The following is a 27931-nucleotide window of genomic DNA, read 5'->3' on the forward strand; positions in this document are numbered from 1 at the left end:
ACAATAAAGTTCAAAACTGTAGCTGTGTTTTAAAATGGGTCATGGATGTCTTATCACCATCCTCCAGTGTTTTCTGTGCAACAACTACAACTGATCTTTGCTTTACTTAACAGAGTGGATTGTGTTCTTTCCCTTATTATTATTATTATTTTTATTTTTTTATTTTTTTAGGAATTTAATGCTTTTACTGCATAGTTAGGGTGCATGACTTCAATATAACCTTTAACTGATAAGTCTACATTTGGTACCAAAGGTGCATGTTTCTTTTGGCAAGTCTGTCATGTTCCAGCTCAAAGGTATTTTTGGATGTAACTTATTAAAAAGACAGATAAAGTTCATCTCAACCTCAAGTGACCCCGTAACAGTGACCATTTGAATCAGCTTTCTACAATTTCCACTACTTCCAATGCCTTCTTGAACATTCTGTTATGATACTTTTTTTATACTCGCCTCAGGCAAATCTTCACAAATCTTACTGGTATTATATAACAGCAGTTCCTTTTCTAAATATACTATTTAAAGTTTTTGTATTGTACCCTGCATATATATATATACTGTATACATATATATATATATATGTATACAGTATATGTGTGTGTGTGTGTGTGTTATTTATAAATTTTTGCTCATTATAGTAAGAAGTATCAACAAAATTGTGAATAATAAATGTAATATCTCTTTGCATTCTAGTGCAAAGATCTCACAAAAGAGACTTCTGAAAAATTCACTTGCTTCCACTTTGGGTTTACATGGGGCTATTTTAAATCAGATTTGCTAATGGAAACGCAAATGTTAACCAGTTATAAAGATTATCTATTAACCAGATTATTTCATAAGGTGGAGTAATAAACAAAATAGTAGCTGAGGTTAACTAGTTGGATGGATGGATGGATGGATGGATGGATGGATGGATGGATGGATGGATGGATAGATAGATAGATAGATAGATAGATAGATAGATAGATAGATAGATAGATAGATAGATAGATGGATGGATGGATGGATGGATAGATGGATGGATGGATATATGGATGGATTGATGGATTGATGGATGGATGGATTGATGGATAGATAGATAGATAGATAGATAGATAGATAGATAGATAGATAGATAGATAGATAGATAGATAGATAGATAGATAGATAGATAGATAGATAGATAGGGAAGATTTTTGAATTGCCCACTGGAGGTCATGGTTTACTAACTTCTTCCAAAAACAGCTACCACGGAATACTTCCAAAAACACCTTAATATTATTTGGTTTCAGTTTGTTTGTAGAATGTGGTTAGGAAAAAAATCTTTCTTTTTAAGCTTCTTTTATTCTAAAGTGAGTCTACTGTGTGGACACTTTAGTTTCCTACACTTCCAAAGATGCAAGTTTGTTCCTTACACATCTAGATTCTTCAGCAACTGAGCTGGGTCGGTATCTTTAGCAACTGAGCTGGGTCGGTATCGGTGCGCGTGCCCGCGGCCTGTGGGAGGTCCAGAATAACGGAGCCAAAGATCATCATCACCATCATCCTCCTCATCCTCATCCCGGAGGAGAGGCCCAGTGAATGCATGGCCGACACGACACGCCTCATCCGGAGCGGAAAGATGGGTTTACGAGTCTGATCTCGAGCGCGCGCTGCTGAGTGCGATCCAGAGGTTCGGCAGCGAGACTCCAGAAACATGCGCGTGTGTAACTGAAGCGCATGCATCCGATCAGGACACGGACTCTCGGAACCGAGTCAAGCCGTGGAGCAGACGACCTAAAGCTCTCGGGCTCACCGATCATCTCCATCCGCTACATGTGACCGAACCGAGCCCCTCTGCGCGTTAGCACGGTGAGAAAACACCTTCACGTGAAGATTAGAGGATTGATAATATGAGATCGTTTCAGATCATCGATGTCATTTGAGCCGTCGAAGCGTTTTCTTAGATCTGGATCGCTGTTCTGATCCGGTTCGACACCGGTGAGTAACGTTAACGGATCCGTCAAGGACTTTAGTCCAAATCTCATTAAATCACCAAATCAGCCAGACACCAGCCACTTTGTATGAAGGACAGACAGTCGGGGATGATATAAATATGAAAATACACAACTAACGAAACAACCACTCAAACAAAGAGATCATTTGAAGAATAAACAATCATATGATGAAGTGACCGTTAAACTGAATTATGAACGGGGTTCACTTCGCGTTAGCTTAGCATGCTAGCGAAAGCAGCGCCAGCACAGACATGTTTCTGCTTTATTTACCAACAGTGATTGTATATATTATCACGTTATAATTTACATGTCTACATTTGAATTGTTAGAAAAAATATACACGTTTTGGTATAAATTAGCAGTGCTGTTTAAGCAGCAGTTAAAGCTGTATGTAGCATATTAGCCGCGTTAGCGCTCCGTTCAACACTTCATTTGAAACATTTCACCTACATTCAAAAGATTTGTGCTCTAAGTGTCTTTAAAATACATGAATGATAACCATTTAGACTCAAATAACTGAATTAAAGCGTGTTACGCTTAATCAGGCTCGGTGTCCTATCAAACGTTATGTTTATTGTTATGATAAATATCATAGTTTATGATGTGAATAATTGTACTCTTCATCGTTATTATTTTGTACAGGTTATTTTTATATCACACATTCACAAATATAACAAATATAGGATTGAGCATGGTATTACTGGTTTCTTTTGTTAAGCTGAAGTAGCTCCTCCTCAACATGCTTATCAAGATAGACGCTATTTAATCTGAAACAAAGTTTTTCATTGTTTGTTTTGCTTGAACCACAGATATCAAAGTCTAACGGGCTTAAAGGGTGTCAGTATGAACCTGCACATTTATATCTGCGGTTACTTGAGTGTCTGTTAGCGTAAGCAGCATCTCTGTACATTGAGTCTATTGTTTGTTTTCACCTCCATGTCTTGCGTTTACTGCCTTGATTTAAGCATGCATCACATCAGCTAAAGTGTTGAGATTTAATTAGCCTTTTTTATCTTTTTTGCAGGCAGGACAGTACAGTATGGCTCCCCATCTGGACACGGCCCGCAAATTGTTCTGGATCTTAATGAAGTCGCTGCTGCGTTTCACCTTCATGTTTGTCAATAACTGTGTGGCGATCCCGTCATACTGCCTCTACCTGATAGTCCTGCAGCCTTTAAGACTTCTAGATGCCCCCACGTACTGGTACATCGAAGGGGTCATGTTCAGGTGGTTGCTGGCGATGGTGGCGTCTTGGGGCTGGTGTGCGGGTTACACGGGTAAGACAGCTTTACCTCTCTTTTCTGACTTTCTAAATGCCAGTGAAAGGCCCTAAATGTAAAATTTGACTGCAGGTCTTTGTAAAACAAGCCACACAGGACACTAGACTTCAGTCAGCATCTTTAGTATATCATCTAGTGGCGCCAAAATTTGACTGCTGAGTGCAGATCTATTGACTGTTTTTCATCTTTATTGACTCTTACACTCTAGGGTTTCCTGTGTTTGGATTGATTTCTTTATTTTCATTGGGAAACAAGTTTGATTAAGCTGTTACGCTTTTGCTTTAATAGAGTGTATTTGGGCAATATTATACACTGGGAACCTCATGGGAGGTCTTTGTTTACCTCACTTCTCTCTTGATGAATCCACATCATCATTCATTAGAGACTGGAAGTGTTGCCTGTATTACTTTATGTGTAGTTTGTTACAAGTATCGAATTGCATGAATTTAACTTTTTCGTTAGAAAGAGATTTCGGGTTTTCCTCGTAAAGCTGATTTGAATTTATGACTAGTTGAATCTACGAGAGGTGAAACACTGTCTGCTTACTCACGAGCATTTCATGAGTAATTTCATTTGTTGCATGCTGGTACTAAGAGTAACCAGGGTGTTGACTGATTATGTGGACCATGAGGTGGAAGTACAAGGGCTGGAACAGTCAGACGATCGTGAAGACAGATAAGACGATTTGTCAGCTTTTTACAAGATAACAGATAAAGGCAGTTGACGTGACATTTAGCTGTGTTCCACATTTTGACATGCTGTATTTATTCACAATTTATTTTAATCAATTTTCTCATGTGTACAGATTTTATGAGCTCGTATTTGTATTTTAAAAGGTAAAATGTTATTTAAAAAAGCCTATAAAGATAAAGTGACCAGTTTCTATGGTTAGGTGATATTCCTGACAAAAGTAAAACTATGCATAACTATGTATCTACTAAAGTATTTGCTGTTATGTTTTCGAAGAATGCTGTTTTTATTTTTTTCAGTTAATGGGATCATCATTTGAACCAACAGCTATTGTGGACACGTAAATTTGGAATGTTTAATATAACATTTTGTCAAAATGGTAATAGTAATAGTTGGAAATAATCTAGGGATGTTTTTCACTGCACAAAACAATGTAATAAATGGCTATATTTGTCTACCTATATTATTAAAAACACATAAATGCATTAAGAATTCAATACAGACACTTTTTTTGAGTAAAAACACAAATTAAGTTTGGAATTATTTTGAACGGTCTCACAGAAAAGAATCAAATTGGCTCAATCAAACACTGAGATATAAATCTGTAAAATTATAGGCCTATATCAGAGATTTCCCATTAGCAGGTCTCTTTGATGTCATCGGAAAAGCCATGAATTGAACTTGGCTTCATGCTGCATTGGATAATTCTGATTGGAAAATTAGATTAGTGTTTAATTGAATTGGCTCATTGTTTATGTGTTTGATGATGATCAAAAGTTGGATTTCTTAAACTGAAGTTATGGTTAGACAGGCTTCCCTTTCACATTCACAGCTGGAGTTTCTTTTTTGTTATTATGTTTCCTTAATTCAATCCTTAATTCTTTGTTGTCATGTTTGGAGTTTGTTTGGCATGCTTTAATTCTTCAGTTGAATCTGGTAGTGGAAGATTATTTTGGAGTAGAAGAGCGCACCAAATCAAAATCTGTTTTATTTTAATTTGTCTTCTCACAGGAACAGCGTGAGAATTGCCTACAGTTTTGGGTTACGCTAAGCTGTGAGCTAAATGCTCACAAATTGGGATGAGCAGCGTTTGGAAAGCAACAAGAGTGTTAAATAATTAATGGTGGTTTTCCTTTTGAAAACCTGCTCATGTGTAGCTGAGTTGGAAGTCACGTGCACGGCGTCTTTAGTTTAGAGGCTGTTCTTGAACCCTAAAAGGAAAAAACAGCAAAATATGAACTATTGATGATAAAAAGGGTGCAAATGATCATATAAAGTCGCTTGTCGTGATTTCTCACCAGGTTAGTATTTTACGCAAGATGCCTCACCATGCTGATAAGAGGCTGGCCGGATGAAGCAGGTGGAGATAAATATGTGTGGCAGAGGTCAAATCTGTGTGTCATTTACCTGCTGTTAAAGAGAGCACAAAGATCAGACCTCACGTGCCTTGAAGGAACACGTCACTCAAAAACTAATATTTAGTCACTCTTATATTCATCCAAGTTCGTATGCTGTTTTTTTAGTAAAACACAAAAGAAATGTCAAGCACCATTCAAAGTATCATACTAGTTTTCCATACTTCTTGTGCACTGTTCTTCATAATATATGAGGAACTGATAAATTCAAGTAATTATTTACTGAAAATCTCTCTCTCCAGTCAGTTAACTCAAAAAGTGTTGCTAGTTAATGAGTGCAGCTGATTCAGTTGGAATTCTGAACCCAGTTAACTGGTTCAATGAAAAGAACTGGCTCAAAAGAATGATTCATTTAAAGGGGTCATATGATGCTTTTTTTAAAGATCATTATTTTGTGTATTTGGTGTAACAGAATATGTTGACATGCTTTATTGTTCAAAAAACTGATTATTTTTCAAATGCTGTATATTTTTGTTTTTATTTTTTGAAAAGACTCTCGCAAACGCGTCGTTTTCTACAAAGTCCCTCCTTATGACAAGCGAAGTCTGCTCTGATTGGCCAGCTGACCCAGTGCATTGTGATTGGCCGAACAACGCAAGCACTCGTCAGAAATGTAACGCCCATGTAATGCCCAGTTTTACCATCAGTTCAAGCCTGAAATAGGAACAGAGTTGCGTGACAGACACAGTGATGAAGCTCGTATGTGTTTGCAGTACACAAGCCACCGACGGTTAAGACTGCTGACTCCACTGTGTGACCCTGTCTCTCGCTCTCTCTCTTACACACACACAACGCGCAGATACTATTGGCAAAACTCAGCATTTGAACAGTCAATAGCAAATACTCTAATAACAAAACATACTTACATAATATATTCTTAAGAACATCTTAATTTTTTTCTTTAGAAGAAAATAACAGCGTGTTTTTGAACAGGTACTTTTAAAATAGCCTGTCTCAAGCTGCAGCGATGTTTAATTTTTTTTGTGTGTGCTGTGTTTTTGTGCTCTCATCCGAGTGAACGCTTCTGGTATGCGTGTCTGCACTTCTAAAGCAAATGCGTCCTGTGCATTCATATGCACTGAATACTGCCAAAGATTGCCGCATTTATAAGCTAAAATTAAAAGCGTTCAATTAAAGCTCCGGACTCATTTTAGAGTTGCCACTGAGTTTTGAAATCAGCAAAAAGTAGCGTCACACACAGGCTAATCATGACCGATCATGTTTACATTAACAGTCATCGCTGTCACTTCAGAAAACTCGTGCACATCCCTAGTCCTAGTAACCCAATAAATTGATTAAATAATTCTTACTGTTTGGGATTTAAGACAAGTCTGGGGTTGTCCTAAATTTCAGAAGTTATTTATGATGATTTTTAAGAAGATTCTTCTTAGGTTTTGTCTTAAGAACAATCTTAAGAAAAAAGATAAGAATATTATTAAAATGGATTTTTGGGTATACAAATTATTCTTAACTTTTTTTCTAAAGTTAAAAAATAAGAAGAAAACAGCAGTTAAGAAGAAATTTCTTCTTAAGACTGTGTCGTGAATCCGGCCCCTGGTTCTCAAGTTTGACTCAGTGACTCCTTCTTCTCCTTTTCTCCTTTTGTGTTCCACTGAAAAGATAAAATCCTGCACTACTTAAATCATTACTAAATTTTATTACCAACATTTCAGGCTTTCTATTAGGTCACCTGACCAAAAATATTGCAAATAAAATTTCATTATGATGCAAGTTTGAGTAGCAAAACGCCAGGCAATGGAATTAAAAAAATAAATAAAAACTACTAAAGGTCTTCTTTTTTTGGTTGTTAGAACACTGTCAAGGGTGAGATGCTGTAAAAGATTTGTGGTCAAACATGTCTATCTAATGTATGCTTGCATAGAAAACGATGGAAAAACCGTGTTTATGTTGAGTAAATAATGACAGAATATGGCATTTTTGAGTGAACTATTCCATGAAGTGGCTTTCACATAATGATCAACTGCGACAAAAAGTCCTGAAGTCATTTATTGTCATTGAGAGTTACCAGTTTGTAGTGACGTGAGTGTCAGTGACCGCTGGCATTGCGAGCAGCTTTATGTAAATGAGGAGTGGTGCGACTCACAGCTGGAATGGAGACCATGAACCACTGGCTGATACAGTTGGATGCAGAAGTAGAGTAGGAACTCATGCTAGAAACTAATAGTTCGGCAAGCCCAATGAAAGTCAAACTAACCACTACTGCAATTGACATCTGCAAAGAGCAGCACAGATGACATGGGCAAGATAAGAATGCAGTGCTTAAATAGATGGGCATGATGTCACATAATATTTGGTTGAAGCAATATTAGGACTGTTTTGAATTTCATATATTTATATCAAATTGTATTTATTGATTTCGGTCGATTTTATATAATTATGTTTTTTATATGAATGAACACCATTAAAAATGCCTCGTAAACACTGCCAAGAATGCAAACAACAGATGTCTGTGCATACAAACTTGAACTTGCCAAGTCTGACACCTAATAATAGTGAATATAAACCATATAATATTTTAGAAAAAAAAAAAGAAAAAACAGCACAAATAAATTAATGTTCATATTTTATTTGTATTTAGCCTTCATACAAACAATAAATGTGTAATCACTGTCAAATAATCATCTCAGACTCACCTAATTAATATTAATATCTTTAACTTCAAACTATAGCCTAACTTACACTACCAGTCAAAAGTTTTTGAACAGTAAGATTTTTAATGTTTTTAAAGAATTATTTTCTGCTCACCAAGCCTGCATTCAGCAAAACATGTTATGATTTTGAAATCTGCAGTGCTCATGTTTATTCAACGAAGTCAAATGTCAAAAATAAATCAATGTATGGGAAACACCTGTAATGTATCGAAATATCGGAAATGTTTAAAAATCATATCACCGTTGTTGAAAAAATCGCGATACATATTGATATTGAATTATTGTCCAGCCCTAAGCAATATACAGCTAAAGTTCTCTCTCTGGCCTTTCTGCATTTTAATTATTGTCCAGCTTTTATGTATTTTATCTCACAGATTGTTCTTACACTGTTGATGATATCATAGTTAACAAGAAAGTAAAAGCTGCTTTGCATTGGGTTTGCATGGGTTTTCCCCACAAGGTCTGTATGACCAGGATCCTGTTTTACATGCAAAAAAATGGGAGGGATATTGTATTGTTCTCTGAAAAGCAGATTTCTAAGTTGTTTTGCTGATATGAGAGAATTACACCAAGCAGGTTCAAAATATCCTTTCCAGTAGGGCTGCACAATGTTGGAAAATTTAGTTTTTCTGCGATATATATTGCACTCACCAGATGACTTGAATAGCTCTATTTGGAAAAAAATAATCAATGATTGAGGTGATTTTGTAGGTGAAAAAATCAACATAGAAAATAAGCGAATTACAAGCATAAATAAATATAATAGAACAAAGATACAAATTAAATAAACAATGCTTTATATTTTTCAGGTAAGTCTAACAGTATTCAGGAACAGAAATTAAATAATCAAATTGAAAATAACACTGTATAGTAGGGTTTTGCCGATAGACGATAGTATCGTGTATCGGCGATAGTCAGAGATATTGACGATAGCAGATGTCTTTGTCGATAGTCAAGACGATATTAGGCTCATTCTCCTATTAATGTATTAAATTATAATAATAATAATTATTATAATTTTTTATTTGGCAGCCTATTATAATTCGGCTATCAAATTGCCTTGCTATTTCACCTCAGCACCAGATTTCACACACACGTGCGCAAATGAGGATTAGAGCCTGTAGCCGGTGAAAAAGTCTCCATCCACAAACAGACGTAGCCTACATCCTCTGCAGATATAAGGTATTTCAGTGCACTTTAACAAGTAATCTGTACAGCTTATATATGTACAATATTTTGAACAAGCCCTCACTAACTGAGTTTAATGCCACAGTTATGTTAGAATGCATCTCATTCGTTTCTGTTGGGGTTGCTTCGGGCTCGTCCGGAGCGCTGTATGACTGATGCATCTATTCAATTGAACTTTACTCCAAATATATGAACGTACCTGTTTTAAATACTTTAACGTGTTCGTTTATGTCCAATATTTAGTGTTAAACTGTTGGTCTTTAATTGAAATCTACTATTGATTTTCACCATTGACTGATTTTGCAGAACATTTAGACTGATAACTTCCGTGCGCAAATATGGCAAATTTGTCACAGGACGCACGGTATGACAGTTGCGTCCAACTATATATGAACTAGCTGTTTTAAATATAGTATTTTTATATTTAACGTTAGTTTATCAGTATGTTTGAAAGTATAATTTTTTTCGATAATTGGTGATTTCATAGGCTCACTCTTGTGCACCTGCTCGGTTTAAAAAAATAAATCGTTATGTTACAGTATGACAAGTACAGAGAGTCTCTCTCTTGCTCCACCCATGCATGATAATATCGTGTATCGTCGATCTCACGGGCAGCAGTCACTGGTTGTGAATGAGATTATGAGAGACCTGATGCAGCTCATTGGCTTGATCTGTCAAAGGGCCCAGTTTTGTTCCTGAATAACATATTGCTGAGCTTGTCATGAAGCAGGAGCTTAGGGGTGTAATCGCTATGAGTGTCAATAAATGGCAGATAATATTTGATGTTTGATTGGTTGATATTTATGACAAAAACAAGAATTTATTTTGTAATTGTACAGTTATTATAATTGCAGTTATTAATTTTGAATAGAAAATATGTGAAACAAAAATGTTCTCGTATGTAGATTCTGCATAAATTACCAATTATATGTATTATCGTACTTATTATAAAATGAAGAGTTGGATGAACTAGGGTTTATGGTAAAAGGTAAATGTCTTTATGAGTCGTTAATTCATTCATTCGACTCGTTCAAAATGCAGATTCATTGAGAAACGAAACACCACTGTGTTGCTCGGTGATGCACAGCAGTTCTGCATTGGCTTTACAGGAAATATTTTTGTTGGCAAAACTGACCAAAAACAGATAATGTTTTGTTTAAATATAACACAATATCAACTTCTTATTTACTAAACTTGTATAAAATCACATTTGCACTCGTGATTTTTACAACAGCTCTTGTGGACGTTCCTGCAGTCAGCGCGCCAATTGCACACTGCCTCTAAATTTGCGACATCTGTGTTATTGTGCTGTGTGATAAAACTGCACATTTTAGAGTGGTCTTTTATTGTGGCCAGCCTAAGGCACACCTGTGCAATAATCATGCTGTCTAATCAGCATCTAGATATGCCACACCTGTAAGGTGGATGGTTTATCTCCGCAAAGAAGTGCTCACTAACACATTTATACAATGTACTTTGTGCTTGCTACCTTTCGTAATCGATTTCCTCACAGAAGCAGTCGGTGATCATTCTTAGAGCTGTTTACAGGGTTTTGTGATATTGAATGTCCCGGTCTGAAATCGTAGCAGCCCCTCTTGTTGTTCTGAAGTCTGTAAGCAAATACTCTGTTGCTAGAAGGTCTGGTGGTATCTTTTAGCAAGCGTGGGTGCCCGTAACTTGTCATGTCAGGTGCCCTCAACCCCTGAGCTTGATGCGTTGGAGGTGCTGTAATGGTTTATTTTGCTTGTATTCTTTGACCTGTTGGTAACAGCAGAGGCTGTGACCCGTGCCATGGCTCAGCGTGACCTCTCGTAGAGATCCGTTGGGTTTCCTGCTCTTCGTAGGGTTGTTTAAACTCGCCATCAAGGGCAAAGTACAGTGGTGACAGAGGGGAGATTTACACACTGTTGTGCAAGTGCATCTTGTGTCTTTTATTTACTCCTATAACTTACTTTTGTAATGTTAGTATTTTTGAGGATTTTATATTATTATTATTAAGTGGTTGCCAACATTTTCTTTTAAAGACCAGTGAGATATCTTGAGAGTAGGGTGGCCGATATTACCAACAGACACATTATTGGTATCAGCAGCTACCTCATGATGTATGATACACATAGCTGTACATAAATCACAGTCCAGTACATAATGATATTATAATCAGATTGTGATTGTGTATCTGTGAGAGGGAATATCTTTAGGGTCAGTTTCAACCTCTTGTGACTTCTAGAAGCGGTTCTGACTGCACTGGAAAGCATCGGCCTCAGAGTTTGTGCTCATTAAGTTGACCTTTGTTCTTTTTTGAACAGTATGACATTATATGAATGCACCAGTGAATAAATAAAATATTGATATAAGGATCTGAAATGTTGATACAGTATCATGAGAAAAAAGAACTGCGATTAAATGACTGACTTATATTCCTAATACACAAGATACAGCTTCATGATAAATGGGATATACACATAAACAAATTTAGACTGTTAATTGTGTTAAAATTTATGTTACGTTTTATTTAAAATTTGTTATTTTAATACAATGGTGTAATGTTGTGGGGGTCTGTAAAATTTTATTTTTATTATTATTATTATTATTATTTTATTTTTTTTATTTTTTTACATGTATAATCTCTCAGCATGGATGCATTAATTTCATAAAAAGTAAAAAAAAAAAAAAGTGTTCTGCTGAACTTTCTATTCAAGAAATACCTATTTCAGATTTCTGAGTAATGTGTGTTATGTGTTTTTTTTTTTTTTTTTAGTGACAGAATGGGGTGATGACGTGAGACCAATGTCTGAAGATGAAGCCATGGTCATAGTCAACCATCAATCTACAGGAGACGTGTGCACCCTAATGATGTGCTTGCAGGACAAGGGCACGGTAAGCATGCTTCTGCTTGGGTTGGGGCCAGTACTGCTCTCATGGTTGTGAAGTGTACATTAAATATAGGCTGATATCACATTGATAATATTTCAGATCACAGTCAGACAACAAAACGAATTCTCATGTTCTTATCCAGGTTGTACGAAAGATGTTGTGGTTGATGGACCATGTTTTTAAATATACCAATTTTGGGGTTGTGTCCCTGATTCATGGAGATTTCTTCATCAGACAGGTAAGATCTGTTTACTTAAAAAGAAAATATAGATGTTTGTAATGTAATGTGACAAGGATAGTGAGCTGATATTCTAAATTCATTTGTCTGTATTTATTATTTAAAAAAAACTAAATTGTTTTTAGTGCAAGGGGAAATTTAGCCATCATTGACGAGATATGTCATTACTAACAGGGCAAAGCACATCGAGAAATGCAGCTAGTTTACCTGAAGGATCATCTAGACAAGTATTACTACAGCAGAGACAGGAAATGGATTGTGCTGTTTCCTGAGGGTGGCTTCCTAAGAAAGAGGCGAGAGATAAGTCAGTCCTTTGCCAAAAAGAATGACTTGCCTTCCTTGACTCATGTAACACTGCCACGACTGGGCGCCACACAGATTATCCTAAAGACCTTAGGACCCCAGCAGGAAAACGGCATCTTGGGAACAGAGGGAAGCCCACACAGTCAAAGTAAGGAACAAAATCAGCTCTTTTATATTTAAACAGATAGGGTCTTTCACTATCTTTCCCATGGTTCTGTGTATGAACTGCCAAAATTGTATACCATTTACAGTAAGTCCCTTGTCCTTTTCGAAACAATAAGTAATCTGTATTATGGTATCTACTAGGAACAAAACTATGCGTAATCAAAACATTGATGGAATCAGTGATGTTGTTTACATATGCGTCACACGAATACATCACAAGGAATTGTTGAATAAAGTCGTTTTTTTCTTTTCTTTTGCACACAAAAAGTATTCTCGTAGCTTCGTAAAATTACGGTTGAACCATAAAGAAATTAAATGTTTCTGGACCTTGATCATGTAAGGACAGAAAGGGTCAGAAAGCTCTCAGATTCCATCAAAAATATTTTAATTTGTGTTCCAAAGATAAACTGAGGTCTTACAGGTTTGGAACAACATGAGGTTGAGTAATTAATGACAGAAGGTTTATTTTTGGGTGAACTATCCCTTTAATAGAGGACTTTTAATTCTTGGCCTTTTATGTTTTTTTTTTTTTTTTTTTTTCCTAAAGTATTTTAATGAGAATTTTTGAATAAAACATTGCAAGTGTAATAGCAGAAGTTATGTGATTATTTATTATCAGTTAATCGGCTATCCAAATAATCATTTGATGCAGACGTAGGGTCAAATAACTTTTAATATTAAAGCGTAAGCTAAATATATATATATATATATATATATATATATATATATATATATATATATATATATATATATATATATATATATATATATATATATATACAATTTTTTTTAACTTTTTTTAAGTAGATGTAAAGGCCAGTTTATTAAATGTCAAACTAAACAATATAAAATATTTTCAAACAGTTTACTGCACCAAAGCTGTTCGCATTATTTAATTTCAGTGCAAATATTTGTCATTGTCATAACGTCTGGAGAGCTAAATGGATGGTTCAGCATCCAAACAATAAAAAAATATAAATATTTTGTGGTGATTTGTTTTCTTTCATTTGATTGGGCTGATTAAATATTAGAAGTAAACAACCGTGGACTCAATGACTTTTATTGTATTGATAAAACACACACACATTTTTTAAAAACTGTAATGCTTTAGAGAACACATTTTCATATCGTAATACTATACTGTGTCATTTTCCCACCACACCTAGTACATTTTGAACTTCCTTGTTGGGTGGATCTTCCATTTTGTCTCCTCACACCACTTACGCAGTGCATATATTTGCTCTGCTTAATGGTGGACTTGCTGTTATTGGGTTAACTAACAGAGATGTTGTGTTCTGACAGGCATGGATTCAAAACAAAGAAACACTAAGGCTGGTTAAGCAAGATAATAAGCTGCTAGTATTGTCTCTCAGTAAATATGTAGAGACAACCGTCACAGTCTCTCAGAATGTATCAGAGGACATGCCCACACAGATTGCACATCTTCATTTTAATAATTCCTCTTGGAGATTTGTAAGTACAGTATGAAGATATGTTAACTGAACCAGTAAACAACTATTTTAGAGATTAAGGAGATTAAAGCAGCGTAGTTACTCAGTGTTTCAACTAGTTGGCTATTAAAGTGGACTAGATTTAGTTTGTTCTGTGTTTTTTATTTTTTATTTTTGGCTGTATTATTTTAAGCAGTGGCTCCTCTCTCTAGGAGTTACATCTCCAAAATTGATCTCTCTTATCGCCATCACAACACTGCTCGGCCAATAAATCTCTCACTGTCAACACATTTCAAGTTAGACTTCACTTTTTAAATCACTTTGATAAATGAAGTTAACTAGTCAACTAACATTATACATATTCTTTTAATTTCTGTACCCGTTATTTGAAAAAAAAATTACAAATACAATAAAAAAAAAAAGCGGTATTGGTACTCTTCATCAGCAAGTATCAAAAATAAAAGTATCGGTATCGGCGGAGTATTGGTATCGGCGGAGAACTTCAACTTTTTTTCAGTAAACATTTTATTTCAGTTTAACGGCATATTTATTTTATTTAAGATTTATTTCCATTTTAGTCAACAGTACTGGTATATACAATACATTTGATAGTTGGACATTTGATATTTTTATTTATTTATTTTTATAAAAAAAAAAATTTATGTTGTCCTGTTGAAGGCATGTGTGTTCTTGAATTCTGTCTGCACTATTTCTTTAATTAATTTAGACAGCCAGTGGCGTAACTTCTCATGCTGTTGTTTTGGTTGGATTTTTATTTAGAGATCCCACACCATCTTACAGACAATGTGTCAAGTTAAATACAGTTCCACTTTAAACAACCGTATTCATTTGTATCCATTCTGTCTTTTCCAATACAGGTGTTTTTGAACACATGAACACATCTTATTTGAACGTCTCCTAAGAAACATGTCTAATCGGTGTTTGGTGGACCATAATCACACAGAGTTTCTTAAGATCGACTTGTCATCCAAACAATACAATGAATAGTTGTAATGAATAGATAAAAAATATTTTGCACATTTATAATTCTTAAACTCAAGGACTAAAAGTGGTTCATTCAGTTCATGTTGAGAATTGTAGTTATTGATTACACCAAAATTGTGCATTCAGTTGGTCAAAATATAAAATCTAGTTTTGTTTTGTTAATAACTGTGAAAATGTGTCATTGCAATGTGTGTAAAACCCGTCTGAATGACTTTCTTCAGTGAAACATAAAAAATGTTAATATAACATAATATAGACCTGTATGACCTGTGCACTATATTCTTGATCGCTATCAAGTACAGTTTGTGTTTGGATGGGAAGAGTAGGAATAGTGCTTTTTTGTTTCATTATTGAAGTGAATTGTCCTTGAAGTTTGGAAATTGGTACAGCTCTTTCTCTGACTCAAGTCTCTGTGTCTGCTCACCTTCAGGTAACAAAGCAAATGGACTACAGTGGGTAATAGATATGACCATAGCCTACCCTAATGCAAGACCCATGGACATTCAGACATGGATTTTTGGTTACAGAGATCCAACAGTAACACATGTACACTACAGGTAAGAACTGTTCTGTAATATAGTTTTGTATCTGCAAATGTCTCAAAGGTAGGGGTGTATAATATACATCGTCTGCAGTAATATCGTAATTGTTGTTTTAACGATGTGCGATTTGACATTGAGTATATCGCAAAAACCAAACAAAACACATCTTCTAAAAGCGTCTGCTAAGTGACTAAATGTAAATGTAGAGTGCGCACATTCATTACGTGATGAAGTCTAGTTGGTTAGACAAGTGCGTATGCGGCCGTGCGCATTTAGAGTGTGTTCTTTCACTGCATGATTCAGTCTATTAAATTTAACTATTTAATGATCATAAAATCCAAGATTTTGTGATCAAGGTTTTGAAATCCATGGTAGATGATGGCGATTTGTAGATTAAAAAGCCGTCTGACTGTATCATTGCACTCATTTTTCTCCTGTTGTCAGCACTGTTTCATCCAGATTTAAACCAGTTTAAATGGATCTCACAGTGCTGTTTAGTGGTCACGTGACCTGACTTATCAGTGAGTGAAAATGCCACTGCAAAAAAGAAAAGCTTTTTACTAGGGGTGATCCGATTAATCGGCTACCGATCATTATCGGCCGATAATCACTTTGGGATGTTTGATCGGTGGTCTCTAAAGGCCGATCTCAATAAAACGTCCTCAAGCTGATGGCGCGCCTGCTGTGAGAGGTTTGGCACGACATGCATCTATCCTGTGTTTGAAAGATTTATATGCAAAAGAAAAGGCAGTAGAGCTGTTTATGTCAATGGTAAGTTTTAATTTAGAATGTTTTTGATAATGTAAGAAAAGTAGTTTAAATGTTTTGCCACTTGCTTGAGAAATTGAATATTTAAATCTAGAAATGCAAAAGTAAAAATCATTAATTGAATAATGTTTCTTATATTTATTGTGTTTAAACACATCTATGAAAGAGTGTATTACTGCACTGTGTAAAAAAGAATCACGATGCTGAAAAAGCTTTCTAAGTTACGATGTTTGGATTTGAAATCAAAATAATGGATAAATGTTATGTTTGTGGCAAACAGCCAAGGATCAGTTGCAGACTCCTGTTTGAAAGCACAATGAGTCTGTGCTGCTTCTGCACCACTTATGTACCAGCACACGGACTGCAAACAGAGTATGTGTGAACCTGGCACAAGGCCGCCTCACATACAGCTCACGAAATCAGGCTTGTGCTGTGTGTAAGCTGTTGTGCAACAATTACACAATTGTCAAAATGAAAATGCAGTGCATGATCAAACATTTAGTTGAGATAAATATATATTTTTGAAAAATGTCTAAAAAATGCCTCCTCCACCCATCAAATTAAAAAATCCCCTGTCACAGGAGTCACCTAAGAGGGGAATTCATTTTCAAAAAATGAAATCTAGGCCCTGAATAAATGTCTAAAAATCTTGATTGGATTATCACTATAAATAATCCTACATGATAAAAAATAGTAAGGTGCTACGATCAGGATTTTTGAGGCCGATCGCCGATCACATAAAGCAATATCTGCTGATCCGGTCACCGATACCGATCTTTTTAAAGGCTTCTTTTTATCATTTAGAACTATATATTTTGATACTCAGGGCCTGAATTTAATTTTTGAAAATGGGGGCAATTCCCCTCTTAGGTGACTATTGTGAGAGGGGAAGCAGCACAGACTTTGGTTTTTTTGGAGATTTAGCTACTGATCCTTGGCTGTTTACCACAAAGGCACAAACACAACATTTATCCATTATTTTGATTTCAAATCCAAACATTGACACTGAAATTGCTTTTTCGGCATTGCAATTTTTAAATTTTTTTTACACAGTACAGTAAAACAATCTTTAACAGACATGTTTAAACACAATAAATATAAGCAACACATTATTCAATACTTATAATTTTGCATTTACTTCTAGATTTATATATTAATCTGCTCAAGCAAGTATCAAAACATTTAAACTACTTTTCTTACATTATCACAAACTTACCATTGACAGAAATAGTTAGCTCTACTGCCTCTCCTTTTTAAAAATATTTATTAGAATATTTATTGTAGTTCATTAATGTAGTTTGTTTTTATTTTTGTTTTTGTTCATTCACTTTTGCTTTTTTTTTTAATTGTTTTTTTTAAATTTAAACCTAGCCAAAAAGACATGTGTTGACTGTGAAACACAGTAGACTTTAATAATATGCATGTATGGTGTATTATCCTACATTTACGTGTCAATCAATGTACATTTTTAATGAAAACAATGCACTGTTACTTTAATTCAGCGCTTGCAGTGCAGCAAGTGCAGCTGCCGGACCGCAACCATGTGTGCAGTGTAAATGCTTTCCGTTAACGTGAGTGCAGGAAAAAAATATGCACCGCATACATACTGCAAACGGAGTGATGTGAACCTGACGTGCGCGCTGTGAGTGAGAATTAGGATATAGTATAGAGTATAGTGGGGGGTGAGTGAGTGGTTAATGGTTGGAAATGGTTAAGAATTAATGAGATTTATAAAACTTTAGTGGCGATGTGACACTGCCTCGATTGTGCAAGTGACAATTCCTGTGTCACCTGTGCGGCTCGCTTATAGACAGACTCGATGTGTGGTGATTTGAAGCCATTTACTTATTTTGAGAGAGAAAGAGAGCGCATGCGGTGATTCACTCCCGCTGTTTGTAAAGTTACTTCTCACACAAGGTTTTCAAATTACTTTACAAGTTATTTAATGAAGAAATATAGCATTATAATTATTTAACCTGCACCAGACGAAGACTGAGATGGTACCACTGCATGTCGTGCCAAACCTCTCACTGCAGGCGCGTCATCAGCTTGAGATTGGATAATCGAGATCGGTAATTGGATATTAACTTGCATGTAAATGTAGTTAATGACATTGCTAAATAAAGACAGCCATGCCATTAGACATGGCAATATTCGATAATGCGATATCGCAATTATGAATATGCACGATATTGTTAGTTATCATTGGCACTTCAAAGTAAGCTCAGTAAATAATTATTTATTACAAATTATTCAGAATTTTTTAATGCATTTTAAGAATACTTTTTTCCATCAACTAATCACAATGCACAACACTGCTCTATGCTGCATGCACACTCATGTAAAAAGCACGGATGCCCACCGGTTTGCGCATGTACTGTTTATGAGAGAGGCTAACGCAGAAACCAAATGATAACGATGGCTCTGAAGACAACAACACGCCAAGTTGTAAAAAAACAGTGTTTGATCTCAATAGCTAATCCTTCCTTCTGATCCCAACGTTTTTATTTTCTTTATTTTTAATTAAGATCCAGATCGCATCAGTAAGAGCGCGGTCCTTTGTTCACTTAATTTTACTACGGATTCATTTACAAACAAGGCACAATTTGATGTATTTTCAAGTAGATATATTGACTATATTGGATCCGACAGTAATGTCGCAACACAAGTGTGAGTAACTATTTTCATTACATGGTACATTCATTTCATGATCTAACTAAGAAAGGTTAAACGAGTACAAGAGATGATGAAAATGATGGGGAATGATTCGTAATCTCCTTCCATGTGTTACTCCCCATTTCTGAACCCTCGCTGTGAAACTGAGTTTAAGCCCTTTGTGAATATAGTGCCAGGTGGATGGATGATCACACTGGGTCAACAAACTACCTTATATTTTTATTTTATTTTTTTATGCCTCCCTGCAAACTGTCTTTTATTCTGCTGTGCAGTGTTTGCTGATTCAGTCCAGACAGCACTGCTGTGATTTATGAGCACCTTACAGTTTACATTCTCATCAGTTTTATCCCCACACCTGCCATGAAACGGCCTCAGAGGCAAACAAGATTAAAATTAAAAAAATTTATCTAATTAATTACATGATTTAATTAATCGCAAAATAAATTTGGCTGAAAATATCCACAAAAGATTTAAAGCTATTTTGTGTTATATGAGAAAGTATCATGTAGATATTACAAATTGTAGCTTTAGAAAGAAAAATGTTATTTGATTCATCATAAAATTTATTAACCTACACATAAACATTTAAGCTACAATGGCCTAATAAAACTATGGAATATGAAAGAAGATAATTTGAAAGAAATTATTAAAGGTTTTTATTTTTATTTTTTTTTATTTATTTATTAGTTTTTTTTTATTAAATGATACTTTAAGTAAGAAACTAAATCTGCCAGGAGGTGGCAGTATATATCTTAAGTTGATTTATTTAAACGGCTGATTCATTCAGGAATTCAGTAAACGGCTCTCTTTATGAATGGGCCTTTGAATCATTGATTCACACGATTTCTTCAAAACGCGGATTCATTCAGAAACTAAACACTGCTCTGTTGCTCGGAGACACGCAACAGTTCTGCTATGGCTTTAAAGGTAATATGTTTTCTGCAAAATAGAGCAAAAACATAATATTGTGTTTAAAATATAACACAATATCAACTTCATATTTACTGAACTGTTGTATGAAATCACATTTAAACTTGTGATATTCGGGACCAAATCATCACTCGTCTGATATATTGCTCTGGCGTGTGATATCCTATGATTATAAATATGAGACAAAAACTCTGGGGGCGGGGCCAGTGCATTAACTGCATTAAAATATTTTAATCAGGTAACAGTTTTATAACTTAAGTTAATGTTAAACTGACAGCTCTAATATATACATAATAAATATTCACAGTACACATATTATGTAAACAAAAACTTTTATTTTGGATGCGATTAATTGCGATTAATCATTTGACAGCACTGGGTTTTTTTTCTTCTAAGCCTGACATAAAAAATTTGTCAGAAACGGTTACTAAACTTTTTTTTTTGTTTTTTGGTTGAGTACTGTATTTGATTGCATTTCATTTCACATATAGAAGAGTATGGAGCTCATACTTGAAGAAAAAACACCTCAATTTTATTCAGATTTCTCCTGCAATTTGGTCAAGTTTCTGATATTTCTATGAAAGTCAGATGACATTCTGATAGTTTGTAATGTACTAACAAAATTTTATAACAGTATGACAGACCAATTACTTAAAACAACCTTAAGGTGGACTATTTTAGAATTGCACTAAAAGATCTTTTACTTTTTGGTAATTTAGAGGCCTTAGAAATTTGCTAGAAAATATAATACAGTGGTCTTTATAGGGTTAAGGACAAGAATAGAGTTGATTGTTGAAAAAAAAAGAATAATTTTGGACTTCCGGATAAGCTACACAATGTCACGTAAATAGACAAAATAGATACTCCACTTAACAAAGTAGTTCAACAAGTAGTATCAACAATAGTTGACATGGATGAATAAATTCATAACTGTCCAGAAGTACAGACTATTTCACAGACAATGCTCTGGAAACAAAGCAGAATGCAGAGTTTAGCTCTGTGGATACAGAGTCTACCAGGTCACTCAAATTCCCCTGAAACAAATCTCTGAGATACAGAGAGGTTTAATTGGTTTGGTGGAAATGCTCCATTTCAAGCAAGACTTTCGGAGCCTCTAGGGAACGTATCGCAGTCCTCAGCACATTAACGTCACCGTTTACGATTACATGAACTATCTTGGAAATATCGGTTAAGTCCTTGTTTTATCTGTGTCAGGAGGATTTTTATACTAGGTACCTTAGTATACTGAATAACACGTCTATGTTTGTGTTCAATTACAATCATTCAATAATTTTCACCTGCTTCACCAGGGGAGAAAAAAAAAAAGTCTTTATTTTATTTTCTTTGCAATTGTATAGCTCAAATGAAAGCTGAGTATTCATAAACACTTCTCTGATGGCATACAGTGCAAAGCATTACCTTTTTTTTCAGTCTATTCTAACAAGACTTTCGCAGTTCTCACTATTTTAACAAAATCATTAGAGTTTTGAACAAAAAGAAATAGAGTTGTATCTATATATTCCTATTCATTAGTTGACCTGCCCTATAGAACATAAAACCTTCAAGCATGGCATTACGAACGCTTGTGGGATGCATCAGTAACGTGTGCGGTGCTGATCTTTATGGAGCTGTATGTCCTCCTAATGAGAAACGTGTGATCTGATGCACGGATCTGTCCGATAGATGCTTCTGGGTGACTTCTGTTCCCAGGGCTCTTATCTCATGTTATTGCTAGGCATTTTCTGGAATTTGTCCCCAAGGGCCTTATTACTCCACACCCATTGATTTGTGTGTGGTAGATGGAAAGTGAGCTAAGTCGAAAGAGAGTAAGCTATAGATGTACACTCTTCAAAATAAAGGTGCTTCAAAAGGTTCTTCAAGCGATGCCATAGAAGAACCATTTTTGGTTCCACAAAGAATCATTCAGTCAAAGGTTCTTCAAAGAACCATCTCTTTCTTACCTTTTTATAATCTGAAGAACCTTCTTTTGTCAAGGTTCTTCAGATGTTAAAGTTTCTTTATGGAACCACTTAGACAAAAAGGTTCTTCTATGGCATCGTGAAGCACCTTTATTTTTAAGAGTGTACAGTATGGATGGATGGATTAGTGAGTGAACAGCTTTGGTGGTACCAGAGATTTAGAAAGAAGTTATAATAATAATAATAGTAATAAATAGAGTAATATATGAGGAGAAAGATTATACAATAGGGCTTATACAATTTGCATTAATTTCCCAAGATATCTATTTCAAATATATCCTGTTCTTTTGAATTTTCCATTCATCAAATAACCTTAAAAAGGTTTACACAATAATAAGCATCAATATTAATAATAACCGGAATATTCCAAATCAAAAATTTGTCTTGAGCAGCAAATCAGCATATTAGAATGATTTCTGAAAGATCATGTGACACTGAAGACTGGAGAAATGATGCTGAAAAATGAAAATTCAGCTTTGCATCACAGAAATCAATTTTGATTTAAAAATATATCCAAATAGAATTTTTTTTATTGTAAAAATTTTTACTGTATTTTTGATTATAGATATATACTTCACTTTTGATATCCAACATATTTGTAGTAGTTTTTACATATCAGTCTTTATTCTCACATCAGCTTATTTCAACTTAATGTCCTTTTGATAAGCAGGATTCTTCTAATGTAAATGTATTAATTTAAGTTTTTGAAAACATTTTTGTACCATAGGAAGGTTGTTAGTTAAGAAAAATTCAGATGCAATTTACAGTCTCTCAGTAGTGATACACTATCATAGCCTAATGTGAATCTACTGTACTGAATTTGGTTAAATATTTACTAGTAAAGTAATTGAGGGAAGTCGACTGTTTCTTAAACAAAGGGAAAAGCAGAAGCTGGATTAGTCAGGAAACTTTAAATTCATGATGTTGTAATATTGTTCCTGAGCACAGCCTCTCTACTGTTAGTTTTCGTAACACACATTTGCAGTCATTCGTGGGTTTGTACGTCTCCGCTGTCTGTGCAGACCTCGGCCAGTGTTTCAGTAGAAAACTGCTGTCATCAGATGAAGCGTCTCATCAGCACAAACACTGAATCTGTCACGCTGCTCGCAGCTCAAAGCCTGAAGAGCTGAGCTAACTGTGGGAGATCTGATGAAGACTGAGAATTGGGATCATTTGTGCTCCATGCTCATCTGTTTTTTCAGTGCCTGTTAGATTTTCTCCTTCAAGCTGTCTTCATTGCCTCTCTAAATTACCTTCATTATTGTACATTTCATTTCATACATTTTCAAATTTGTTTTATGCTTTTTATACTGTTCTCATTTAATCAGCCCCTCTGTCTTGGTGTGTTCAACATGCTAACTTTACTCCCAACCTATCAATTTGTTTTGTTTTGTGTGTGTGTGTGTGTGTTTTTCCTAAATGAAAGAACGGGAAAGTATTGGGTCAGGAGGGCTACATTTGCTCAACATGTCTAAAGTGGTTATAATAATAATCATTATTATTATTATTGTTGTTGTTGTTAACAACAACAGGATAATTATTAACACAATGTTTATCCAAATGTACAGATAAACTGTGAATTAATGGTTCAAATATATTCAGTACTGTGTATACAGTAAACAGAATCTATGTTGTTATTATTATTATTAACGCTTCTGCTTACTATTACACTTAATAATATTAGTATTTAATTAAGTTAATTTATTTTTATTTACTATTTATATCGGTCATATTTTAGTTTTGCTAATTTTATATATATATATAAATGTAGTCTAAATTTATATGAATTAATAATTGCAGATCAATGTATTATAATACAATCTGTTACTACATTCTACATTTAAAGTAGTATTTTATTTTTGTAAATACATTATAATGTCTACATTGCATTCTCATAAAACATTAATATGCAGTTATTATTATTTATAATAAATGTAAATGTAGAATCGTAATAAAATATTGATATTTGATTGATTATTCTTAGTAGTAGTAGTAGTAGTAGTATTGCTGCTGCTTTTAAAATATTTTATTATTTAGGTTTTGTAAATGTGATAATAATAATCATTATTATTAATCTTGGAAACTTTTATTACTTTAGTCTCTAGAATGCTGCATTGACCAATGGTCAGTACAGTTTTATCATTTTGCTTTTGAATGTTTCTCAGTTCTGTATAACAATTTCTTATTATTCTTATATTTTTAGGACATACCCCATAAAGGACGTCCCGGTAGAAACAGAAGCGCTGACAGATTGGCTCTATCAGCGATTTGTGGAAAAGGAGAAACTTCTGGCTCACTTCTACAAGACAGGTAGTTTGATAACCATCAAATTACTATAGAGATCGATTGATTCATCCTCCAGCTAAAACCAAACTTGCTGACAAGTCTCTATCTTTCCCTCATCTCGCAGGAGCATTCCCGCCACTAGAAGGCCAAAAAGAGGTGGTCTCCCGAAACATGACCCTTGACAACACTTGGCTGTTTTTCGTCCAAACGTTGGCCTTCGCCTCAGGCTACATGTGGTACAGCATTCTACATCACGTCTACTGCTGGTTCTTCTGAGCGCTCTGAGGAGAGCGTAGCGTGCAGGATGGAGGAGGGAATGCCAGAGACCAAGAGCCCTGATTGCCATTCTCCTCTGCCGGATGGTTGAATGTACCCCGCAGGACGACTCCAGTTGCTGTATCCGATCGCGGTCCAGACACATCCACCCAGTCCCAGACATGCGTTTATCCTTTAGATTTGCGTAGAACCAGTTCAACATGTTTACACATGCGCGCTCACATGCAGAGAGAAGATTATGCACATCTAAATGTTTACTCATGCACATGTGGACACACCTTGTTTTTTTTTTGTTGTTGTTTTACTTTATTTTTACTTACAATCAAAATTAGGCTCAGGAATAAGCCAGAGATAGATCTGTCACGTCCTCTTATTTCTCATGTCCCCCCACTTTTTATCGTTAACTCCCAAACAGGATGACTGAAATTTTTTTCAGAGACTGCTGTCCTCATTGGAAGAGCCTCCTCTGGCCTTCATTGCACTATGAATCCTTGTCGCCCCCAGCAGAAGACCCTCGGTTGTGTGCTGCCCTCATGTCATTTCTTCCTCGTGGCCGTCTCGTCTCTGTTTTCTGTGTGATTTGTCAGTATTGAGAGACGGTAGAACGATTGTGATGTTTACACTGACTGAAGGGGGATTTGGTTTTGATGACGAATTTCCAAGACGAACCTGGTTCTTGTTTTAAAACAAGGAGAACTTTACACAATCAACGCCATACAGACACATCCAAGTGCACCACATGACTGCCACACGAGCGATTCGATTGGACAAACACTCCTCACTTCCAAAGTTTTGCAAATATTAAGCCATATGCTTATCTTCGGGTCAAAAGGGGGCGGACATTCTACTGACTGAACTTTTGTGTTTGTTCATTGTCCTAAAAACATTTGAATTTGTTGATTTTTGAGTCTCATTTCTGTAAATGTGACAGCATAACCTGCCTGTGTGATTGTGTGCGACTGCCCGTTGCTTTTTTTCTAATTTTTAGATGCACATAATGTCTGGTAGCTTCATGTTATATCAGAGTGTTGGCAAATATCTGTTTAATAGTTTACGTTCTTTTTCCTCATTCTGTGGTTAATCTTGTACAGAAAGGAGTCACTCTCAACGTTTTTACTTCTGAAATATCATGAATGTTTAAGAAAGATGGAGAAGAAGCAGTAAGGAGCTTCTGTCCCGGCGGGTGCTTACGTTTCTCTCAGTATCTGAGCATCACCTCGTCTGCCATTTGCTGTCTTCTGCGGCGATCGCGTGGGCGTTTCTGTTCATCAAAAGAAACAGTCTTAAAACTGCTGCCACGTGGAAGGGATCATAGGCGTAGATATTTTAGACTAGCTTTAGACTATCTTGAGGAAAATGGAAGCGTTCTCCTCGAGCTTGAGACAAAATTGTGATTTTCATGTGTGAAATTGGATCTGTTTGTGTGTGTCGGTGGGGAAGAATGCTGTTCTCGAGTCCATCTACGTGTTCTCATCGTGTCGGAAGGGAATATGGGCGAGGTCCAGCAATAATGTACTCAAAAATAAACGCCCATGTTGTGGCGTTCTAAAGAAATGATGTTTAGATGTACAAATTACACATTTGTAGATGAAAACATTGTCATTTCCCCCCCTAACCGAAGCCATGTCATCTGTGAAAGTGAACTTTGTTTCTGTAGCTTGCCAGGCTGAAATGTGAATGACGCCAGAAGACTAAAGCCAAGTTAGATGCGGACTGCATTCAGAGCAGGCTACGTCACCATGAACATCACTGCGAGGATCTCAGACGCCGGGTTCTTTGTCTCGTTCTCGCTGTCTGTCAGATTGAGACATAACATTGTTTTCCTAAGTATGGTTTTATGTTTTTAAAAAAAGTGTGAGATATATCTATATATTAGCAATTTAACCAAATTACAATAGAATGGTCCATTATTTTCATTTTGTACTCCTGTTTCTCTTCCTAGCTACCCAACCATTTTACAACACAAATTAATTGTGCTGGAATAAAAATCATGCGCAGCAGTGACCCACAGGCTCTTCTCTGAGTGTTATTGTTCATCTGAGGCTACGTTTGCACAACAACAATGTAGTCAAAAACAGAAAATTTTTTCCCATGCGTTTTAAAAAAGTTTCATGTATACACGACAATGTTTTCAAAACGATTCGCGTTTACACACATCTGCGAAAACAGCCAGCTGTATTACTTATGCCAGGCCAGTAGTTGGCGCTATCACCTTGTTAGTAAACAGTACCTGTAGGGAAGTGACGATTATATGATGTATATGATGTGTCTGCGCTGGTGGTTGTAATATTGGTGAAGTAACTCCCCACTTTGCTGAAGAAGCGTCAGCAAACTTTTAAACATCAACAACAGTACCATGTAATCCACCATTGTTGTGTTTGTTCGCGCTTGCCTTTAAAATCAACACGTACTGCGCATGTCTACACACCTAACATGTTCTACGCACACACATGACGTCACCGTTTTCAAAGATTCCCGAATTGGGTGTTTACACTGAAACGATAACGTCTGAGTTTTCAAAAACTTGCACTTTGAAACCCATTTTCAAAAATATGCATCTTCAGTCCCCAAAACACTGTTGTCGTGTAAACGAAGAGGCAAAACGCACAAAAAGTTTCCCGTTTTTGGCTGAAAACATTGTCGTGTAAACGGCCCCTCAATGATTCCGATCAGGCTTTTAAAGTTGATGTGAATTGCAGTTTTTGTTCTCTGGAATAACATGCACCATTGAATCATTCACAGTAACATTTGGATCATGCATTCGATCAATTTTGATATTTAAACATATGCCTCGGCTGCCTGTGTATTTTGCACTTTATGTTCAGAAGAACAGACAGAGCCGGTCCTTTCTGTGAATAGGGTACAAATTGGTTCCATTACTTCAGCAATAAAATCACAAATCCCATTCCATGTTGAGAGAAATATGTTAGATAATCGACACAGAATGAAGCTCGTTCACCAAACACATCAACACTAAAGCAAATGATAACGGTATATCAATCTGTCTGTACTGAGTCGACAGAATGCTGCTAAGACAGTACATGATCATATTTGATTCTCTTTTAGTTTACAAACAGTTTTAATAAAGCATTTATCCTAAGATTCGGCTTTTTTATTATTCATTTTCTGCTTATTCGTTGTGTATGTGAAGAAAATAAGGGTTTTAGCACTCATTCTCAGTCACTGTTCATAGACTGTAACAAACGTGTCATTATTATAT

At 35.5% G+C, this 27931-nt stretch overlaps 1 protein-coding gene across 3 annotated transcripts; it reads left to right on the forward strand.

Annotated features, from left to right (window-relative positions):
• Positions 1-1386: 1386 nt before the first annotated feature.
• Positions 1387-26715, forward strand: lpgat1 (lysophosphatidylglycerol acyltransferase 1). 3 transcript variants are annotated; one of them, XM_042747466.1, is made up of 8 exons: positions 1387-1827; positions 2998-3250; positions 11977-12095; positions 12235-12330; positions 12505-12781; positions 15685-15811; positions 24353-24459; positions 24560-26715. In XM_042747466.1, exons 2-8 carry the CDS (start codon positions 3013-3015, stop codon positions 24709-24711), a joined length of 1116 nt encoding a protein of 371 aa, XP_042603400.1. In that variant the 5' UTR covers positions 1387-1827; positions 2998-3012; the 3' UTR covers positions 24712-26715. The 3 variants fall into 3 exon arrangements, with proteins under 3 accessions (XP_042603400.1, XP_042603402.1, XP_042603401.1); XM_042747468.1 differs by having other exon boundaries at positions 1817-1956; XM_042747467.1 differs by lacking the exon at positions 1387-1827 and adding an exon at positions 2707-2862.
• Positions 26716-27931: the final 1216 nt, after the last annotated feature.

Source organism: Cyprinus carpio, chromosome B20, assembly GCF_018340385.1.
Source record: "Cyprinus carpio isolate SPL01 chromosome B20, ASM1834038v1, whole genome shotgun sequence".
Lineage (NCBI taxonomy): Eukaryota > Metazoa > Chordata > Actinopteri > Cypriniformes > Cyprinidae > Cyprinus > Cyprinus carpio.